This window comes from Aethalodelphis obliquidens, unplaced genomic scaffold (assembly GCF_003676395.1).
Source record: "Aethalodelphis obliquidens isolate GAN/ISIS:26980383/991018 unplaced genomic scaffold, ASM367639v1 scaffold8, whole genome shotgun sequence".
Classification (NCBI taxonomy): domain Eukaryota; kingdom Metazoa; phylum Chordata; class Mammalia; order Artiodactyla; family Delphinidae; genus Aethalodelphis; species Aethalodelphis obliquidens.
The window spans coordinates 29052211-29073962 of record NW_020837952.1 but is presented as its reverse complement, the minus strand read 5'-3'; the positions used below and the strand labels follow the sequence as shown (position 1 = coordinate 29073962).

The 21752-nt window shown below is 36.9% G+C and overlaps 1 protein-coding gene across 2 annotated transcripts in view; it reads right to left on the bottom strand.

The window, feature by feature from the left end:
- TMTC2 (transmembrane O-mannosyltransferase targeting cadherins 2) overlaps window positions 1-21752 on the bottom strand; it is a 429464-nt gene that overhangs the window by 75008 nt on the left and 332704 nt on the right. For both annotated transcript variants that reach the window (XM_027107120.1, XM_027107119.1), the window contains exons 10-11: window positions 16401-16515; window positions 4130-4193 (exon numbers count right to left, since the gene is read on the bottom strand). In XM_027107120.1, the coding sequence (XP_026962921.1) occupies window positions 4130-4193; window positions 16401-16515 (179 nt within the window). The remainder of the gene's footprint in view (window positions 1-4129; window positions 4194-16400; window positions 16516-21752) is intronic.

Sequence of the window (21752 nt, the reverse complement as noted above, 5' to 3'; positions counted from 1 at the left end):
AAATATACAAGCATCTCATGCAGCTTAATATCAAAAAAACAAACAACCCAATCCAAAAATGGACAGAAGATCTAAATAGACATTTCTCCAAAGAAGATACACAGACTGCCAACAAACACATGAAAGGATGCTCAGCATCACTAATCATCAGAGAAATGTAAATCAAAACTACAATGAGGTATCACCTCACACCAGTCAGAATTACCATCATCAAAAAATCTACAAACAATAAATGCTGGAGAGGGTGTGGAGAAAAGGGAACCCTCTTGCACTGTCGGTGGGAATGTAAATTGATACAGCCACTACGGAGAACAGTATGGAGGTTCCTTAAAAATCTAAAAATAGAACTACCATACGACCCAGCAATCCCACCACTGGGCATATACCCTGAGAAAACCATAATTCAAAAAGAGTCATGTACCCCAATGTTCACTGCAGCTCTATTTACAATAGCCAGGACATGGAAGCAACCTAGGTGTCCACTGACAGATGAATGGATAAAGAAGATGTGGCACATATATACAATGGAATATTACTCAGCCATAAAAAGAAATGAAATTGAGTTATTTGTAGTGAGGTGGATGGATCTAGAGTCTGTCTTACAGAATGCAGTAAGTCAGAAAGAGGAAAACAAATACCATATGCTAACACATATTTATGGAATCTGAAAAAAAAATGGTTCTGATGAACCTAGGGGCAGGACAGGAATAAAGACGCAGATGTAGAGAATGGACTTGAGGGCATGGGGACGGGGAAGGGTAAGCTGGGACAAAGTAAGAGATTAGCACTGACATGTATACACTACCAAATGTAAAATAGATAGCTAGTGGGAAGCAGCCACATAGCACAGGGAGATTAGCTCCTCGGTGCTTTGTGACCCCCTAGAGGGGTGGGATAGGGAGGGTGGGAGGGAGATGCAAGAGGGAGGAGATATGGGAATATATGTATGCATATAGCTGATTCACTTTGTTATACAGCAGAAACTAACACACCCTTGTGGAGCAATTATACGCCAATAAAGATGTTAAAAAAATAAATAAAGTTATATGCCTCTGCTAATTTAGATTTCTTTATTTTAGCATTTGGTCACTGAATTCTTTGAATATGAATAACCCTAAAAGTCAATTAATAATTTTCAAGTAAGTTGTATGGAAAAATAAGACTTTCGTAGAAGAAAAAAATATAAAGCAATTCATCATGGGACATACTGAAGAAATGCAATAGGTATTTTACTAAGAGAGGAATTCATCTCACAGATAATCAGCAATCTTCTTAATACAGTAAGTGGGTAGTACACAGGGTTGCAATAAAAAATTTTACTTCACATAGTCATGATCTGACATGAGCACTGCTGAAAAATCCACAGAGGACCCCGACATACAGCTACAGACTGCTGTAGTTGAAACTAAACAACAGAAGAAAATGCTTTATGAAAAACAAGAATAAGATTAGGTTACCATGTAGACAAGAAAAATAGAAAAGATAGTGAAACTACTTAAACAGGGAATAAGAGTTGAGGTCTGTTTACCATGTTCTCATATAAACAGGTAACTGAAATTTATTTAGTAAGTACAGAAATAACAAAGAATGTTTTTATGACAAAGGGAATAAACAGCTCTGAGCAAGATAAATGTCAGATGGATGTTTTAATTTAGATCACATGCTAACTGCTAATAATTCATGACATGGGGCTATTGTTTAAATAGGTCTCTTCATTTCAGAATACAAACCTGTGTTATTGTCAAGGTTTACATTTTATCAGTCTTGTCTTGGTGGCATCTTACTTACCAAATTATGTACAGAAAACCAAACACAATTCATAAAACAGATTAGGGAAAGATCACATCTGTTGATCATCAACTGTAACATCATTTTCTTATTGTTAAATATAGACTTCATATCTTATCCAAGTCTATAAAATACTTAATTTATTGTTACCAGATAAGAGAAATATCATTTGAATAAATGCATTTTTCAAAAGCAATCTGTGGCGTGTTTATGAAGAAACTTTTTGGGGTTTCAGAAAAAGTGGTTTCGAGTTGGAGATTAAATATTGATTTTATGATTTGGCCAGTCTTTAAAATAAATACTCTTGTAAGTCAGGTTTAAATCTTGTGGTGCCTCATTTTCTTTTTCATTTTTGAGGTCAGGTCAGAGAGCCCTTTTCTCCCTAATCCATTACAATGTGCTGAAGAAGGCCACCTGATCAACCACTTAACAAAAATAAAAGTGACACTCAAGGGACTGCTACTCAATGAACAAAGGTTGAACTTACCATCATTTAGTATATATAGTAAGAGCATTATATCATTCTATTAATCATTCTATTATTGATTCTATCAATCAATTCTATTAATCAAAGAAGGGAAGGAAGGAAAGGAACGGAAAGGAAAGGAGGATAAGGAAGGAAGGAAGGAAGGCAGTCAGTCAGACAAAAAATCCTGATTTCTGTCTTCAGTGAACTTATAAGTTTAAGGTCTCAAGTCCAACCCTTTTCTTTGAAATGCTACACAAGATGTCCAACTCAGGCATTTACAAAGCTGTGCCTCCTGCATACTTCCCCCTGCACCTTCTAATTTCCTTTTCCTGCTCCATTTTTCTCCAAAGCACTTACTGCTGTCAGACATACTATATATTTTATTGATCTGCTTCTGTTCTGTCTCCTCACCACTAGACTATATGCTCCCAAGGGGCAGAGACTCTTTTGTCAATTTTGTTCACTGGCGTGTATCCAGTGCCTGGAATAGTGTCTGGCACTTAACAGATGCTCAGTAAATATTTAATGAATAAATGACAGGACCATTATTATTTTGTTTTTCTAGACTTCTGGCTTGCATTTTCTAAGATACAACTGCATTTTTTTCCATAAAGCTTTCTCTTATACACACAACAGCCTGGGTTACAATGTGATTCCACTTATTAGTTGTGATACTGGGTGAGTTATTCATTTCTCTGAACTTCAGCAGAATGAGGATCACAGAAGTATCTGTGGGTTGTTGTGAGAAATAAATGAGAGAATTCACTTGTTTAAACAAGTGTTTAATAAATTTTATGCTTATTATTCTTTTTACAGCTATTAAATTATTTTCTTCTGTTGCAAACAGCTTACCGATTCTTAAAGTACCTCATAATTAATGAAACTGGGACATTTAGATTCAAGGGCTAAGGTTACATGTGGTTGAGTCTCTTGATCAAAAAAGCTACTTCCTGGGTGGGTTGCTTTCAGGAAGCATTAATCCTCCCCTTGTTCCACACTGTATTTCAATTAGTTGATTATGTTCAGTCTTGTCTGCTACATTGTGTGGTCTTTTAGGGTATGAAATCTCTGTATCCTATCACAAAGCAGGTACTCTATAGACCTTTGTCCAATAGATGAGTTACTGTAAAGAAATGGGACTGATTCCATTATTTGTAGTCCCATCACACGTGCACTTTCATTACTGTTTGAAAATTACATTTCTCAATAGACGGCGCAGATCCAGAGAGCAGGGTAGAGGTTTTAGTGTTGCAGAGCAGTGTGGATGAGAATAAAAGCAATGCCCTGGAATTCAATGATGTACTGTGAATAAAAAAGTGCTGAGAAGACCGATACAAAACCAGTTCTTATTCTCTCGTAAATGGTTCTCTATTTCAATAGCAACGATCTGATTTATGGAAGTGTGACTACCCAGGGAAAAAGTCTAATAAAAAATACTTGATAAAGTTGAAAAGCACAGTTACTAGAAATGAGTACTGTGGAATAGGGAAGAGGCACACAGCTTGAGGTTTGACAACACATAAGAATCATTGAGTTGTTAGGAAGTCCAAAGGCATGTAACACCACAGCAAAAGTACTTTCAAAGAACTCATTTTAAAAGTCATCCAAATGCAAAATATCTAATAATGCTAAAACCTGTGTTCAAATGATAAAAATGTATGGTGCTTCACACACGGTAGTAAATAGGCATTTGTACCTCTGGAAAAAGAAAGAAGCTTGAGACGGGCATATTTTATGGTTGAATCAGCCATTTAACACAAAATAAGAGATCAGAGAGAAAAACACCAGTATCACAAGGCTTCTATGTCTAAAACTCTCACATGCTGTGAGTCCATCCCTTTGAATAATACTTCTCATTAGGAAGGTACTTACATTAGGCCTCAGCTTGGCGGCCAGATCATAGTACTTCTCGGCGGCTTCATTGAGGCTAGCCTGCCTGTTAAAGAAAACAAAAACAAAAACAATATCGTTTATTTTAAAATTTCAGAGAGGTGAACAGAATCATTATGTAGCAAAATAATATTAACTTTTTAAAGATTACAATCATGCCAATCAAATAATAAGGTGACTAAGCAGAAAAAGATCAGTGAAAATTGAACGCACACAATGTACTTGTCATGATCTTTAAGGCACTGTAAATATCTCAACCTAATCCTACTCAGTAGGCATTATTTTAAATGTACACATTAGGAATTCGCAATGTTAATTTCCTTTTCCAAGCTAATGTAGATAGTATGTCACAGGGTTGGGGTTCTCCTGCTTCAGTATGATGTCCTAGAAAAGTCTTAACTCTTAAAAATAAACTGTCAAGATTACTATTTAGTTGCTTTTATTTTATGAAAATAGTAAACATTTTCAGGTTTTAGAAAAAAAAATCTATCTAGAAAGCTACTTTCTTTACAGTCCAGGAGGGGAACTTTCCATTGTGTGTTGTTTATCCAGGAAAAAAAAAAAAAGAAAGGCCAGCCTCTCCCTCTCTTTGCTCTCTCGTCACCAGGGTGGGCACATGATGTAGCCTCAGCTAACGGGATGTTCTTGCTTAGGACTTTGATTCCTGAGCAAATGACAGAAAGATGAGAGGATGGCTAGAATTTGCTCACAGTGACAGTGGTGGAGGCAACAGGGCTATATCCTGGTCAGAGTCTTCCTGTAAAGAACTGCTATTGGATGTCCTGCTTCTTTGCAGGAAGACTCTGGGGCTACTTTATTTCCTGCCAGTTCAAGCTATGTCTTCCAGTCTATAGTGAATTCTGTAGTTCCCACAGCCTTCAAATAGCTACAGTCCGTTTTTCTTAATTACTACCAAATACCATGAGTGGCACAGGTGACTTATACAAATAAGATGCAGACTAAACTTTATAGATAAGTTTGTGCACTGTCTATTCTTGCAATTCACAGCAAACTCCTTGGTTCAGCCAATTGGTTAACAGAAGAAATCAAATCTCTCGAGTCCCGAAGAAGCCCAGCCAATTAGCCATCAAAACATTATGCTTTTTACTTTTTTTTTTTTTTTGTGGTACGCGGGCCTCTCACTGTTGTGGCCTCTCCCGTTGCGGAGCACAGGCTCCGGACGCGCAGGCTCAGCGGCCATGGCTCACGGGCCCAGCCGCTCCGCGCCATGTGGGATCTTCCCACACCGGGGCACGAACCCGCGTCCCCTGCATCGGCAGGTGGACTCTCAACCACTGCGCCACCAGGGAAGCCCCAAAACATTATGCTTTTTGATCATGCCATGCTGCTTTCTGAAAACCTTCCAAGATGGTAGATAATAAAAGCTAGAAGCTCTTGCAGGTTACACTGTAGTCTGGTGACCATATCTGTGTAGAAAAGAAATGCTATAGAAAAAGAACAAATTCAACTTCAGATAACTATAGCGTGAACAATAGTAGTTAAAGCCGTGTGGTCCTGCAGTTAAAATGGAGACTTCTCTTGAAACTGTGATGTGAAGAACCTTTTGAGACAAGACGATTGCAAAGAGGTCAGGAATAAAGAAACAAAAATTAACTTTCTCAATTAGAAAACTACTTCTCTCTTTAAAAGAGAAGGCAAACTAGCCATACCTATAAAATTGAATTTGCACTTTGGTCAAGCCACATAAAAACTATAAAGACATATGGCATGCAACCATATAAACTACAGGAATAAGTGAAGATAACATTTCTCTGGAGAGCAGGACATATTTTTCTAATTTTTAAAGGAAAAATAATTAGAAACACTGCTATTTTTAATGGGGTTATAGAGAAAGTAAAAGTCCTTGACTTAAGACTCTACTGGACTTACAACATGTTACAAAGTGCTGTTGCAATTTATATTCTCATAAATGTTGAAGTTCAATTTCAATATGTCAAGAAAAGTACTTCAGTCTGGTATGAAATAGTAAAAATTCTCTCGCTAGGGTATTTAATGAAGGTTCCCTAAACCAAACTATAGAATCACTTTGGTTCAGATTCATTTGGAAATTTGAACCAGAATTCATTAGGTCGTGCCCTGGAAAGGTTTTCTCCAGAGGAAAATAAAAGGCATGGAGTAGGAAATTAGAGTAACTTAATTCTACAAAGAAGTAAGTTACTTTGAAGCAAGATCAACCAATAAATGTTTAACATAGAAAGTATGGTGACTATTAATATTCATCTTTATGGACATTCAGATTCAGGAGGTAGATAAGGATCAAAAAAGAAACTCAAGAATTCACTAGGTAAAATGCCTTTAAAATAATAATCAATGCAATTGAAAAAAGGCTTTTTCCCCCTAAAAAGGTTATTAGTTTTTCAAGCCTTCACTGTCTTCAGTCTTTTTAATTCCCAAAGGAAGTATCTAGTTTAGAAGACTTAGTTTCTTAAGCTAAAAGTAGAATTGATGATATTCTAATGAAATAAGAAAATACAAATAGAATTTATTATATTTGTCATATAACTGTGAAAATTAATTTTGACTCTAGGACTTTTTTTCTAATATTAAACGGATTTTACTGACTACTAGGCACTTATGGCAACACATGCAAAACTGTAGGGAAAAGAGTACGTCAGTTCTACCCACTGAATCTTCCTGTATATCCTTGTTTTACTCTCTACAGAGAAAACTCATGAGGAGCTGTCCAATGTCTACTTTATGGCATAAGCTGTATTGCATACTCCCCCCTCTGCAAGAAGCATCCTGGGAGTACTTAATAAATCTTAATGCAAAAATGATTGAACCATTAGTCAGCATTTGAAAACTGAGGAAATTAGCAATATCCTGCCAGTTGCTTAGGGGATTCTAGTAAACACCCTAGAACCTCAACCACTGGATTGTTAGAGATTAATTACAGGACTCAGGTTCCAAAGACTATTGGGATCAAACTATTTAAAGAAGCTGATAAAATATACTTTTCCTGAATGCCCGTATTTCTTTTCTTTGTTCACTATTTCTTTTCTGAGATAGTAAATTCTCTGTGTATCACTTACAAAATTCCATGGATTGATTACTCTATTTTCCAGTTTCAACAATATTATGAATCTATTGCTATTATTGCTATTATTAACCACATTTCAAAGATGGTTAAAATGAGGCTTAGAGAAGCTGACAGTCCCCCAAGGCAACGCAGCTGGTAAGTGGTTGAGCTCAGAATCAAGGGCTCTAAAATAAAATATCTGAATCACAGGATCATGCTGCTATCTTTGTGAGCGCCGGATGTATCAGAATGACATGTGGTACATTGCTCTGTGGCAGATGACCACAACAATTCTTACATCAAATACTAAGAAAGCAATAAAACATGCTTCTTGATTATTATGCTTAAAAGTGATGATTTAAAGTAAGGAATGAGATTTGAAAAGGGGAAAATATGAAAAAAAAAAAAAGAAAAGGGGAGAATATGGAGAATATTTGCAATGACAGGTTTTACATCCTTCCAATTCTAACTCCCAAACTGATAGAAGTGAACTTCACCAGACCCAGCTGAGCAGAGGATAGTTTTAAGAACGAACAGTGAGGGGCTTCCCTGGTGGTGCAGTGGTTGAGAGTCCGCCTGCCGATGCAGGGGACGTAGGTTTGTGCCCCGGTCCCGGAAGATCCCACATGCCGCGGAGCGGCTGGGTCCGTGAGCCATGGCCGCTGAGCCTGCGCGTCCGGAGCCTGTGCTCCGCAACGGGAGAGGCCACAGCAGTGAGAGGCCCGCGTACCGCAAAAAAAAAAAAAGAACAAACAGTGAAATGCACTATAGTATTTTGCCGCATGTACTTCACCGTCTCCCATAAAGGAGGGGAACAGTAGGAATTCAGGGGAAAGGCAAGGAAATAGGGAATGAGAAAAAGCAAGAAGAGTATTTGGATACTTAACTTTTTACCCCCCAAATCTCCTATTTTGAGGGGGCGGTGGTCACAATTAGACAGAGAAGGGGACCGTAAGTTTCCCGCGTGTCCAAGTAGAAGACTCAGAAGGTGAGTAAAGGGCAAAGTAGTTGGCTCTGCCAAGAGATCTCCCAGGCCGTATGTAGACAACCTTGTGTTCTGGCCACAATATACTTTACAAAAGCCAGGAATGAGATGGTAAGAAAAATTACTCTTACCAGGAAACTACACTGGGTCCAGATGGGTGACTACCCTCATCTAACATGTCACCCTGAGTCAACATTATGTCCCTTATCTAAAGAATAAAGATTAAATCACCATGCCAACAATAGACATCAACTGGAGACTGATACAGTGGCTCCTTTCTTATTAACTCCTGTCCATCACATATGTAAGGCCCTCTCCCTCTACGTATTATCTGTGGCCTCTCAGGGTCACAAAAGGTAAGGAGGTAGAAAAGCCAGATGGTATTTGTAAACTAGATTATGAAGTAAACCTTGACTTCTGAAAAAAATCACTGGGTTGCGCCGATTATATTTTATCTTTATTATTATTATTATTTGTTGCGGTACGCGGGCCTCTCACTGCTGCGGCCCCTCCCGCCGCGGAGCACAGGCTCCGGACGCGCAGGCTCAGCGGCCATGGCTCACGGGCCCAGCCGCTCCGCGGCATGTGGGATATTCCCGGACCGGGGCACGAACCCGCGTCCCGTACACTGGCAGGCGGACTCCCAACCACTGCGCCACCAGGGAAGCCCCCCGATTATATTTTTAAAGTCTTTAGATTCAGTTTTTCTGCCATCAGTGAAAAAGTAGGTTCAGAGTGAAAACAAATAGTAACAAAAGTCACAAACAAATGTCATCATTTGATTACTACAGAATTCCATTTTTGCACATGGGACTATGAAACACATCTGTTAAAAAATATAGAAATATATTTCATACAGCTAATTCTTCTCTTTGGTATTATTTTATGACATAAAAGTATCTTTTGGAACACAGGTTTAGGGCCCAATATTCTTACAAGAAAAGATATATAAAAGAAATTTGGGAATCAATTACGTTATGAAACAACTTAATACACCCCGTAAAATGTTTGAGGAGATTCTGATTAAAAGAATCATTTGCAATTACCTACATTTTTATGTATTCTGTGAGAATTATAAAATTAAAGGTTGGTAAATTTTAAATTGAAAAAATATAAAAAATAAAAACTCAAGTAGCATTTAGAAGACTCTCTTTAACTACAATTATTAATGGTTGTGAATTGTCAGTTTTGAATTAAAATTATTTAATATGGATGATAACCACTGTTTGACTCATACGAAAGACAATATTTTATTTAATTCTTGGTGATCATTTTCAAGGATAACTTATGAGGATTTTTTTTTTTAACTAGAGAGCCGTTTGTTCCTGTATCATGAAAGTAAGCTGAAACAGTAGCTGATGTTTCCTGTGTTCTTGCCAACTTGCTAAACTTACACTTAGCTTTAAGTTACTCAAAGCAGAGGTAAATTTTAATTCTAGTTGATAAACTGTACAGTAGTAATAGAAGTAGAACTGAAATAAACAAGGACATAAAAATGTATGGAAAATCTTAAAATAGCAAAACCAGAGTCACATATATGTAAAAATAATGGAGTAGAAAAAATCCCTTGTAATGAAACTCCTAGAATAAATGATTTATGGTCATCAAGGCTTCTTAAACGAAAACTTCTCAACCAAGACATCAAAAATGGCTTCAAGACCTGTAGGCATCTGTCTCAATACTAAATAAAAAGGATAGAGAGGCATAGTGGAAATGTAGCAATAACAGAGGAAAAGACTACGCTGATGGTGTAAGTTTTACAAAATGATTCCTTGAAGTTAGACATTTCTTGATGTCCCGTAAGAATTTGAGCCCATCGTTTCATGGCCTCAAGTCTTTGAGGGCTGCTAAGGACAGGTTAAGCCTATATCTGGAAAGATTACATAATGAAATGTACTGGAAAAATTAAAAGGAAGGAAATGTCTATCGGTTACGTCCACTATAATATTCCTATATAGTAAATTACTACTTATGTTCAAGTGGTAGTGCTTGGGTGGGGAGCAGGGTTTGAGAGGGATTACAAGAGGAAAGGCAAACTAGAACTTGTTTGCAGGAGTGGTCCAAGAACCAACATCATAAGCAACACCTGTGACTTGTTAGAAGAGTAAAACCTCAGGTACCATCCACACATACTAAATCAGAACATGTGATGTAACAAGATCCCGGGTGATTCACATGAACATTAATGTTGGAAAGGCACAGAGGAGGAAGGTACCTACCTTTAACCTCATCTGCCACACCCCTTTGCTTTAAAGACCTTACATCCCACTATAGCCTAGTTGAAATACGCCCCTCTTAACCAAAACTTGGCAGTAATGTACAATTTATAAGTAGAAAACCCAATAACTTTTTGAGCGGTCTTTGGTAATTTGGGAAGTGCTAAAGAAGAAAGTATATTACTTACAGGGTCTTGGAGATATATATATCTCTCTCCAATATCCAACGTATGTATGCGTGTGTGTGTGTGTGTACATTCACAATCTGCTTTGAGAAAATAATCTGACTTTGTTCCTTTATTCCTTAAGAACGTCTATTTTATGTCATTTCCAGTGAAATTATTTGAGAATGAAAACTGAAAGATAATTTTTTCTCATATATTCACTCTGCTCTCTAGAAATTAGGGAAGCATTGGGAACCAGTTGGTACAGTACAGTTTTGCTTTCCTTACTACCTTAGGAAGCAGTGACAACTTGGGCCCTTAGGCCTGGATAAAAGGAAACTGCACACTTATCTCAGCAGTGTGTCCTTCGTCACACAATATACCGTGACGGTATGTCTATAAACTTAATGTTCCTTTGAGAGTACAAACTTGGAGTTCTCTCTCCTGTGACTATATACCTACTTTCTAAAATTTACCACAAAGGGATAACGTAATAATACTGGAAGGATCTTACTATTTAGGATTTATACATTTGAAAACCTGTCACTCTCTATAAATCCTTTTTCCATCAATAAATTCAGGAATCACAGCTTCTAGGTAATCACCCAGTTATAAAGCTGTGAGGGAGCCAATGTGACACAGTGAAAACAGTATTATACTTGGCAAGAATATGCTAAGTTTAAATCCCAGCGTTACCAAGTATGGGAAATACCAACTCTCTTTGAGCCTCAGCATCTTCATCTGTAAAACGGGAATATTAGTGTCTATTTCATATATGTGAAATTATAACTAAGAGGGTGACATATACAATGCAAAATACGGTGCTAGGTAGACAGGAGATATTTGAATAAATGCTACCTTTTTTCCTTCATTACCCTGTAAATGGATTTTAAAAAAGAAAATAAAAGAAAAAAACAATTTGCCACCAGAGCCCATGAATGCTGTGAATGAGTTAAATTTGTTTCCAGTGCCTCAAGATTTCCTCTCAGGTGTCAAATACCTTTGTGTGCTTTCTAGCTTCCAGGTCTGGAAGAACACTGAATAAATCCATTCATACAAAGTGCTTCTAACAGAATAATTGATTCAATACTTTCCTCTCACAACTCTATAGACATAACTCTACTGAGTTTTAGTATTTTAAATTCCTTTGATATTTTCCTTTGATGATAACCAATCTGCTTTTTTTTAATGCTCTCATCTGGAAATATCCAGTACTTTTTCCATTTTATTTGAAGTACTAAAAATGTCAACACATGTAGTCAACCATTCATTATGTGAGGCCTTCAACATCTGTGATCACCCTCCCTGGAAATATATTTAGTAATTAGCCACAGTGTGCATCCTGTCTTCCTAAACAAGGCAGAAGCCGAAAATTTCCTCATCTTCCAACTTTCTTCCAGCCAAGGTATCAGTACATGACTCAGATTCCATCAATCAGATGCAACCTCAAGAGAATGAAAATCAGAAGTAAGTATAATGGGTAGGCAGCTGCACTCAGAAGACTCATCTTCTAATGAATGTGGTGCTTGTTCTTCTTGGTTCCTTGTGGGTGATGGTGTCAGAGCTCTGGATTCTAAAAGCTGCTGAGCACCAAGGAAAGCTAGGTGGTGGAAATTATTTCTGGCTATGTAGAGCACTCTCAAGCCTATGGGAGAGTCTGTGGGCTATAGAATTCTCTACAATAAAACCTGTTTCTGCTTGAACTGGCAAGAGTGGATTCTCTAGTTTGCAACTAAAAATGGTGACCCATGCAAGAAGACAAGTTTAGGAGTAGATCTATTTTCATTAATTTTGGTTTTAATAATGATGATTAAAGACCTCCATCCTATCTTGGAAATTTTTTCTCTTTGTTGATAATTGCTCATCTGAGCTATGTTCTCCTTCAGAAATTTTCTATTTATATTAACATTTATACAACAAATAAAATTATATATGTATATATGCCATATCTAACTACATACACATAAGTACAGCATAATTATATATACATATTTATATATACAGAGACAAAAGTATCACATATTACATAAACAATACCTATATACTATACAGGTATATATAACTATATATACATAGTTGTATACTATATATAATTATACAAACATATATATATATAAATAAAATTACTAGTGTATATATACTATTCTCAATCTATTCGTCAATCTTTTATCCTTTCAGTCATCATTTTCATGTCTTTAGTATTTTTCATTAAGTTCTGGGAAAATATATATAATTTCTATTTAAATTTCAATCTATCAATTTTACATTGCCTCCACTGTAGTTATAAACTCAGAGATCCTATTAATTGCTTAATCTTTTCTCATGTTATATGGCTCCTCTTTCCAACCATGTATTTTATTTTCACAGATATATTCTGATCAGTTAGGATAGGTTATTAGATTACACTGCAATAATAGACACATCCTGAATCTCAGTGAATTAGGACAAAATTTATTTTGCATTCATTCATCCTATCCAATGCAGGTGAGAAGGGAAGTTTGTCTCCCTTTGCTTATTTCTGGATCTATTTCCACAACTTCCAAGTCAGAAAAAGAGAAAAGCACTGACTCTTACAATTTGGGCTCAGAAATAACAAGCATCACGTTCACACACATTCAACGACCCAATAAGACCCAGGAAGGTCTTCAACTTGGAAGAAGGCAGGAAAGTGCAATCCTATTATGTTTCTTGAAGTGGGAAGGCCAAATATATTTGGTGAACAGCATTAATACTTCTACCTCACACAGTGTTCTTGTGAATCACCTTGACAACAGGAATTAGAAATATTCTAATTCTACAGAAAGAGATCTTTCTCCATTACTGAGAATTAAAATGGATCTGTTAGACATTTCTCCAATTTCAAGCCTCTTGAAGGTCCTAATAAGTTAAAGATTTGCCCCTTGATGGGCTCTTCCAAACTAGTCTCTTCTGGCGGAATGATTTTTCTTTTCCTTTTTCTTTTTTGGCCTTCGTGATAAGCAGTTTCTTCCTTATTAATAGATTCTTTGTGTCAATTCATTGGGAATTACCCAAGGAAAGGGAAGTTAAATAAGTATGCTTCAAATTATATCTTGAACTATAACATTTCCTAAATTGATGATTTTGTATACTAGGTCAACCATTGATCCAGCTAACCAAGACGCAGCCAGGGAGACATCTGCCCTTTCCCTCCCATCGAACTGATCACCAAACCTTGCCAATTTTGTCTCCTAAATATCTTAGGAAAGAACAGAGCTCTTGAAGGAAAAAAATTAATATCAAACTCAATTTACAACAATTTGGCTGCCTCAAGGGAAATGTTAGCTGTAACACCGAATAAGCAAAATCTTGACAGCTAACCATTTTGATAAGGCTGCATTCAAGGGAAAACCAATAACCTTTTTTATTCTTTTTAGCAAACAAAGTCCTACATGCTCTTGATTAATAAGGAAAGAGGCTGGTGTTCAGCTCGCACAATAGGCATTCAAGAAATTGTTGAATTTGACAGAGCTAAAAAAATAAGTAAAAACATTCATACGTACTGCCACCAAGTTGAATAAGGATATGACCAGGTCGCTGTGGTCATACTCACAATCAAGATAGGAAGGCGCTAACTGAATGCAACTTAATGAGGAATGCAGACTGTAGAAAGCTAGAGAGAATGTTCTGAAAAATAAATCCTAAAGATTTCCACGTCGCCAAGGTATAACAAAAACTTTCCACTGGTTTCTAGCACTATGGTAACTAAGGAAAAGTTACAAGCTATATATTTAACAAGGACGTTTTTTGTAATGTTCTTGTAACGAGTTTCTAAGTTTCCGTTTGGTAGACCTTGAATTTCAGATACTGATTTAATATATAGCAAAATGCCTTGTTGATGAAAGTATCTATTATGATTAAGATAAATTAGTTTCTAGAAACTTGTGCATTCACATTCTAAATGGTTTATTGTAACTAAAAGCACAGTGTTTTATTCATGAAGAACAAAAAAGTCCTCTTCCCAACACAGCACCTAACCTTCTCATGCAAATTAAAGTATCTTTTAAAAATTATCCTTCTAGGGCTTCCCTGGTGGCGCAGTGGTTGAGAGTCCGCCTGCCGATGAGGGGACATGGGTTCGTGCCCTGGTCCGGGAAGATCCCACATGCCGCGGAGCGGCTGGGCCCGTGAGCCATGGCCGCTGAGCCTGCGTGTCCGGAGCCTGTGCTCCGCCACGGGAGAGGCCACAACAGTGAGGGGCCCGCATACTGCAGGAAAAAAAAAAAAAATTATCCTTCCATTGAAGGTTCCTGTGAACTGGCTACAGTTTATTTTTAAAATATACCAATCGTCTATTGAATCGTGATTTCTCTTTGTAGGTACCTGCTTTAGGAACGCTAAGCATTGATATGGAATGAGGATATTCAACTGAAACCTCACAGTACACTCTTTCCTCTCAAACAGACTTCGAATTTCTTATTTAAAACTTATTAAAAGCCAAGGAGTAAACCACTAAGATACAGTTACAGTAATAATCTCAAATTATAAATCCAAGGTAATTTACAAAACTTGCTTTAAATATTGGTTCCTGGGGGACAGGGGTAGGTGAGGGTATGTGATTATAAAAGGAGAATACGAACGATGCTTGTGGTGATGGAAATAGTCTGTATTTTGACTGAGTGATGGATACACTAACCTATACATGTAATAAAAGTGCACAAAACTAAAAACACACAGACACACACAGGGGTACAACTAAAACTGGGGAAACCCAATAAAACCAGTGGACTGCATCAATATCAAAATACTGGTTTTGATCCTGTATGGTAGTTCTACAAGATATCACCACTGGGGAAACTGGATAAGTGGTACAGGGATCTCTCTGTATTATTTCTTAACTGCATGCAAATCTACCATGATCTCAAAAAAAATTTTTTTTAAATGTTCCTCTACTTCTCTCAAAAAGTCCATGTTTTAAAACCATCCAAATGTGGACCAATTCTCTGCTATTTTTCTTCCCATGTAAGAGTAATCTACATAATTAGAAACTTGCCCCTAGAAGCCAAGTTCAGAGCCCATAGTGTGAATGTCACCTAAGGAAGCATTTATGTGGAGATTTAATAGAGTGAAATTCAGGTAACAGCATGTGCGAAGGGGTATACGTATGGCTAACAGAACAAACAATGCTTTTTAAACAACTGTATAAATCATTCGAGTTTCTTAAAAACATCCTCCTTTAATGCATTCACTTTCATTTTATATTCACACAAAAAACTTTCATCTGCCTTTTGTTTTGCTATTATTGTAATTAGCCTTCAAAATAGTCTTTCTGAAAACAGATGCACTAATGGTCTAAAAACATATTGTTTTAACACATAGCAACAGTGCTAATTATAGGGCCATTTTGAGAATTTGCTAGGCCTTAAGTATATTTATATTTGATAATCCTCTCTACTACCAAGCGTAATAAAATGTACCCACATGACCCATTCAATATAATTAATACAAAAACACAAATATTGAGATGCAGTTGACTAACTGACATAATGTTTTGTCTTGGAAACATTTAATTAGACAGTTACTAATTTCAGTTTTGCAATTTTCCTTTTGTATTTTATGGCCAATAATTTTTGAAGGAAAGAGAAAAGGGGCCTGAATAATTTTCAGAGTCCTAAAAGTTCATATACCCTATGTACTATGCGCATAAACTATAATGAATTAAATAGTCCTGACTGATTTTAACATGGTTAAGCAGCATAATTCACTTTTAGCATATGGAATAAGGTGACATATAAGGGGAATTAGTATTATTGATTTAATTATATTATATTAATTTAATAAGAATAAAGCTACAGTGTTGGTCTTCTCAGGCACAGTAGCAAAAACTAACCTGAGCATGTGGGCAGCATTGAAGACCACATCAAACTCCGTGCTATCCAGTTCAGCCGCTTTTTTTGCCATCTCAGCTGCTTCTATGAGGCGAGCTTCTTCAAGAAGAAATTGACCTGCAAAGCATGAAGTCAAGTGAGCTGAAAATTGGAAAATAATAATCCTGTGAAAGAACTAAAGCTGCTATAGAGAAAAACGTAAGAACAGTGGTAAGGGTGATACGAAGCTAAGATTTATGTGTACCGTGTATCTACGTGCTCATTATTTAGTCATATTTTATATACATTTCCCTTAATTGCAGGGCATCGCAATGTGCCTAATCTGGTACATTAACAAATTTTTTTCCTTAAAAATCCTCCAAAGACTACTGAAGCAAGAAATAAAATGAACAAATTTAAAGATATACTAGATATGTAAAAATGTTTTTAAAAAGTAAAGCAATATAAAAAAGACTACGGGGGAGATTTTAGTTTTCTGACGGTCAAAGAGTTTGGGGATTAAGGCCCTATATTAGTTCTGTTGAATCTACAGCTCGGGTGCAATATATTTCAGTAAGTCACCCATCAACTGGTTTAAACATTAGTTGTTCCACCTATATAAGTCACGATAATCATTATGTTGCATCACTAGTATAAAATATAATTATTAGCTATAAACCTCTGAGATCCTAAGATGGGAGTTGCTTTGTAGGAAAAAAAGATATATGACAAATATAACTTGAATTGATTTTAATTATTGGTCCTTTAAAACAGTTTTTGTCTCTGACGCACATTCACAAACAGGGCTACCCATATTAAGATATATTTATTTCTTATATTTAAGTAACACTAAAATTACTGGAAGAACACAGAAAGGTTGGTTTAGCATTAACTTATAGATTGACTAATAAACACGGAAGAATATTAACACATACAGATTTCTGAGATTACTTTCAGGTCAGCTTTGCAAGGTTAGAATTATTGCAGATAGAGCCACACAATTCTTCAAAACTGTATCTCGAGAATTGTTTATATGATGCTATCCTAGAATCATATTGTAAAGGCAAAGAAAACAACATAAAAGTTGGGCCCAATTTTAAGGCTGTAAACATGCAAACAGAGAGAGCAGGCTGCTTTTTCACAGCTAAGGATTTATTAGCAGCAAAAGTAATGATGTTAAGCCTTGTCTGATACAGATAATCAAATGAAAACCAAATCAAGGGAGGACAGAGATATGTAGAAACCACCCATGCAATTGACAGGCTTATAGAATTGTTTTCTATTTATAATTTCTCTTTGCTTTCAGATTCCTATTTGCTTAACGTTCAAGACTTTAACAACATGAAAAATAGTTACAAAAATGATTGCAAGTCCTAGGCATACATGGAAACTGAAAAACTTTAAAAATGGTGGGTCCCTCGCTTAGCATTTATCTACTAAATATTACAAATTGTCTTCTGACCTAAAAGGACCAGTTCTTAAAATACAGGGGAAGTTTTCCCTTTTCAAGATTTATAATAAACCACAGCCACTGCTTGTACTTAACCGTTTCTAAACTTCGATTGGTAAAGAGTGGTGCGTAAAGACAGGTCTAGGATTTGAATCCTACCTTCAGACCGGGAGTTGGAGATCCTTCAGTTCTTTCTACAAAAAGTTTTACGTAACTTTCTTAGTTTGTCACCTAACACTTGGCACCTTTCTCATTTCCCAAAACAAATATAATTGTTGGGTCAGAAAATTTTTAAGAAAACAGAGTTGTAAATGGTTTTGTTGATAAACAGAAAAACACATAACTTATGAAATTCATGTAGACCCTAGCCCTACAGACATGTTGATATGAGACACAATTTAAAGTATATGAGGTTTTAAAAAAGTAAAACAAAAATTAGACAGTCTTCGGCATGCTGAAAAATTAACATCCCCTCACATATATCTTAGTACAGGATACCAGGCTAAACCCATATTCCAGTTAGCTATACTTATTACAGATTAAAAAAAAATTTTTAAATATTAGGACTTCCCTGGTGACGCAGTGGTTAAGAATCCACCTGCCAGTGCAGGGGACATGGGTTCCATCCCTGGTCTGGGAAGATCCCACATGCCGTGGAGCAACTGAGCCTGTGCGCCACAACTACTGAGCCTGAGTGCCACAGCTACTGCAGCCACGTGCCTAGAGCTCGTGTTCTGCAACAAGAGAAGACACCGCAATGAGAAGCCCGTGCACTGCAACAAAGAGTAGCCCCCATCTGCCGCAACTAGAGAAAGCCTGTGTGCAGCAATGAAGACCCAATGCAGCCAAAAATAAATAAATAAATAAATAGATTAAAAAAACCCCATAATATTAATTGCTACCTGTCCTCAAGGCCTATTTACCTGACTAAATGTATTAATAGATATACTACTTATGTGCTATTTAAACAAAGGATAATGTAGGAATTTATCAATTGTTCTTTTTCCTTTCTAGACAGCTATTAATCCTGAAATGTATTCTGTATTAACAGTAGGAAAATGCAACAATTAGTGGAATAATGAAGGTTATTTTCTTAAAATTTATTACTCCAGACGGTAGAGGGAAAAGGAGATAATATTAGCTCTGGTAAAAAGGAAAGAAGGAAGGGAATGAAATCTATACTGTCCATACAGAAACAGAGACGGCCAGTGACAAGAAGTCTATGTGATGAAGACAATGATACTCAATGGCCTAAGAGGACAGTTGATATGCAATGTCCAGGGCAAAGCCTTCCAAGGTCTATTAATGCCGAACACATCTCTGTGTTCATCAACAACAAAAAAAGAGTAACATTAACTAATCGTGTAAAATCAAATATACAATTTTTAAAATATTTAAAAACATTTCCTTATGGTTTAGGTAAGCTTTGCCACAGAACATAGACTTCGTAAGCAGCTTCCAAGATCACAAAACTACACGAAACACATAATTTGTGTATTGCAAATGGTGACAGAAAGAATTCCTATACGATCATTTTCTAACAGGAGGATTCAATCATCATATTAACATTCAGAAAAACAATAACACAGCATATTAGTAAGGTATTTGCATAATTCCCTGCACTCTGTTCTCGACAGGCCACAGATCTCAACAGTCCAGGGTTAGTGTTTTGCTATGATAAAGCCATAAAACATTATGGAACGTGAACCATTTGGTATCTCTTTTTAAAGTGAATTTGAAAATCTGAACCAAAGTTGAAAGTATGTTATTATTATGCTGTTTATATAGTCATCGTTGGTTTGAAAGAGGGCCCAAAATTGATGGAAAATAGAGCAATAAGCATTTCAAATACATAGAACCAACATAAATAAGGAAACAAAGACATACTAGGTTTCTGCTAAATAATTATCCAAAGAGCCTAAATTGATACGCTGTTGGGGGAATAAGAAACAAACAAACAAACAAACAAACAAAAAGATGACCTTAACTGCTCCTCTTCCACCAGCTTCTTCTATTATTGCTCCCACCAGACCCTGGCTCCAGACTCTGAACTACTTCCGCTTCCCTTAGTGTAACCTGTTGCTTCACATCCTTATTTGTCCTGAACCCTCAGCCTCTAAGGTTTCTCTGCCTTGTCCCACCCCAAGCTCCAGGCCTGTCTTGCCTACCTCTTGGATATCTTTCATTTTTATGCCCTAAAACGTTTCCTTCTTGGTGAATCCTTCTTTGACCACTTTCCAATAGTGGTAGAACTGCTTATGATTTAAGTTCACTGTACTCTGATTCACCATCTAAACTAGAGTGCTTAAAAGAGTGAAAGAGAATGGTATTGTCAACTGTGCTGGAACGAGGGGGAATAAACCAGAATTGTCCCAATACCGCTGCCCCACTTAGAGCATATGTGACAGGCTGTTGATCGCAATCCTCTTGTCTTGATTACTACTGGGAAGTGAACTGTTTTACACAATAAGGCACTGAATCAGTTTTAGGAGAAGTGATCAATACTAGCAAGTGAGCCAGAGGCGCTCTTCACTGAAGAATATAAAGGTCGACAGTTGCGCCCACCAAGACAGAGCCAGATCCTGAAGTTCTGTGGGTAGGAGCTGCTACTGGGGCTCTGAGATTGAGGGTACCTCAGTCTGAGACACAATGGAGCTAGGACACTGTGCGAAGTGAAAGGTGTTAGGAAAGGAAAGCAAGAACATTTGAGAAGGGCAGGCACTTTGGGGAGTCCATCCACATTGGTGGATTCTGTAAGACCTGAAAGGTTGCCTTTCCCAGTGGTTCCCCAGCTTTAGGGCATATCACAATCACCTGGAAGCCTTGAGGAAACCGAGAGCTAGGTCCCATCCCTAGAATTTCAGATGCGGCAGGTCTGGGGCAGAGCCTGTGATTTGCAATTTTAAGAAGTTTCCAACTAAAGCTGATGCTGCCAGTCGGGTGCCCACAGTTTGAGAACCAGTTGTCTTATGGGAACAAGAAAATAAATGTTTTGCACCATACTCGGGACTCCATGTCTGGGATTGGCTACCAGTTAGACTGAACTTTTCTGGAAATCAACTGCATGTGGCACGCCCTTCCTCATATTACTGGCGTGATGACCAGGTTACACATACATGTGTAGCTAGAAATACATATGTGTATGAATAAGATATACTCATTACATATGAGTTTACTCTCTCAAACTCGAAATAAGGAGATTTAAGAGTTTTATCCCTCATTTGCAGACTAGATCTCTGAGACATCACTTTTCTTTCGGATATAGTAGACAAACACATTCTTTGTGTTTGATACTTGAGTAGACTTTCAAATAAAGAAACCACCAAAATTTAAGTAAAATACATTTTGTTCTCCGGGGTGTACTGTGCTACCACACTTTATCATTATTTCTTTGGTTTGTAATTTGTCTTACCCAAGTTAATTATTATCATCTTATTTCATTTCTCCAATCAAAGGGAGAAAAAAACAAGATGAGAAACTGGAAAGAAAGAAAGAAAGAAAAAAGACGTTTGAATAGGAAAAAACAGAAGAGGATATAAAAAGAGAAAGCGTTCTCTAGAGGTCCAGATACGAAGAGCGTAAGTCTCCTCACAGGCTAACCTGGGAAAAGGGGAAAAGCATTCAACAGTTTTGGATTCAACTGTTTCAGTATTAAAGGGATACCACTTCTTCTCTGGACAATTCTCTAACCGAACAATTTAAATTACCTGGTAGATTTTTACCAACGTATCGATATGACAAGCCTGTGAAGATCAATCTTTCATTAATTCCTGGATTTAAAAAGCTGTCTGAAAGGTAGAAATCCATAAAACTGTAAGCTGGCCTTAAGCCGTAGGCTCAAATGCTGCTTAAAAGTTCTGCATGTAAACTCCCTAGCTTAGTGGAACTGTCATTTCTTACTAAAATACTATGAAAAATTCACTCT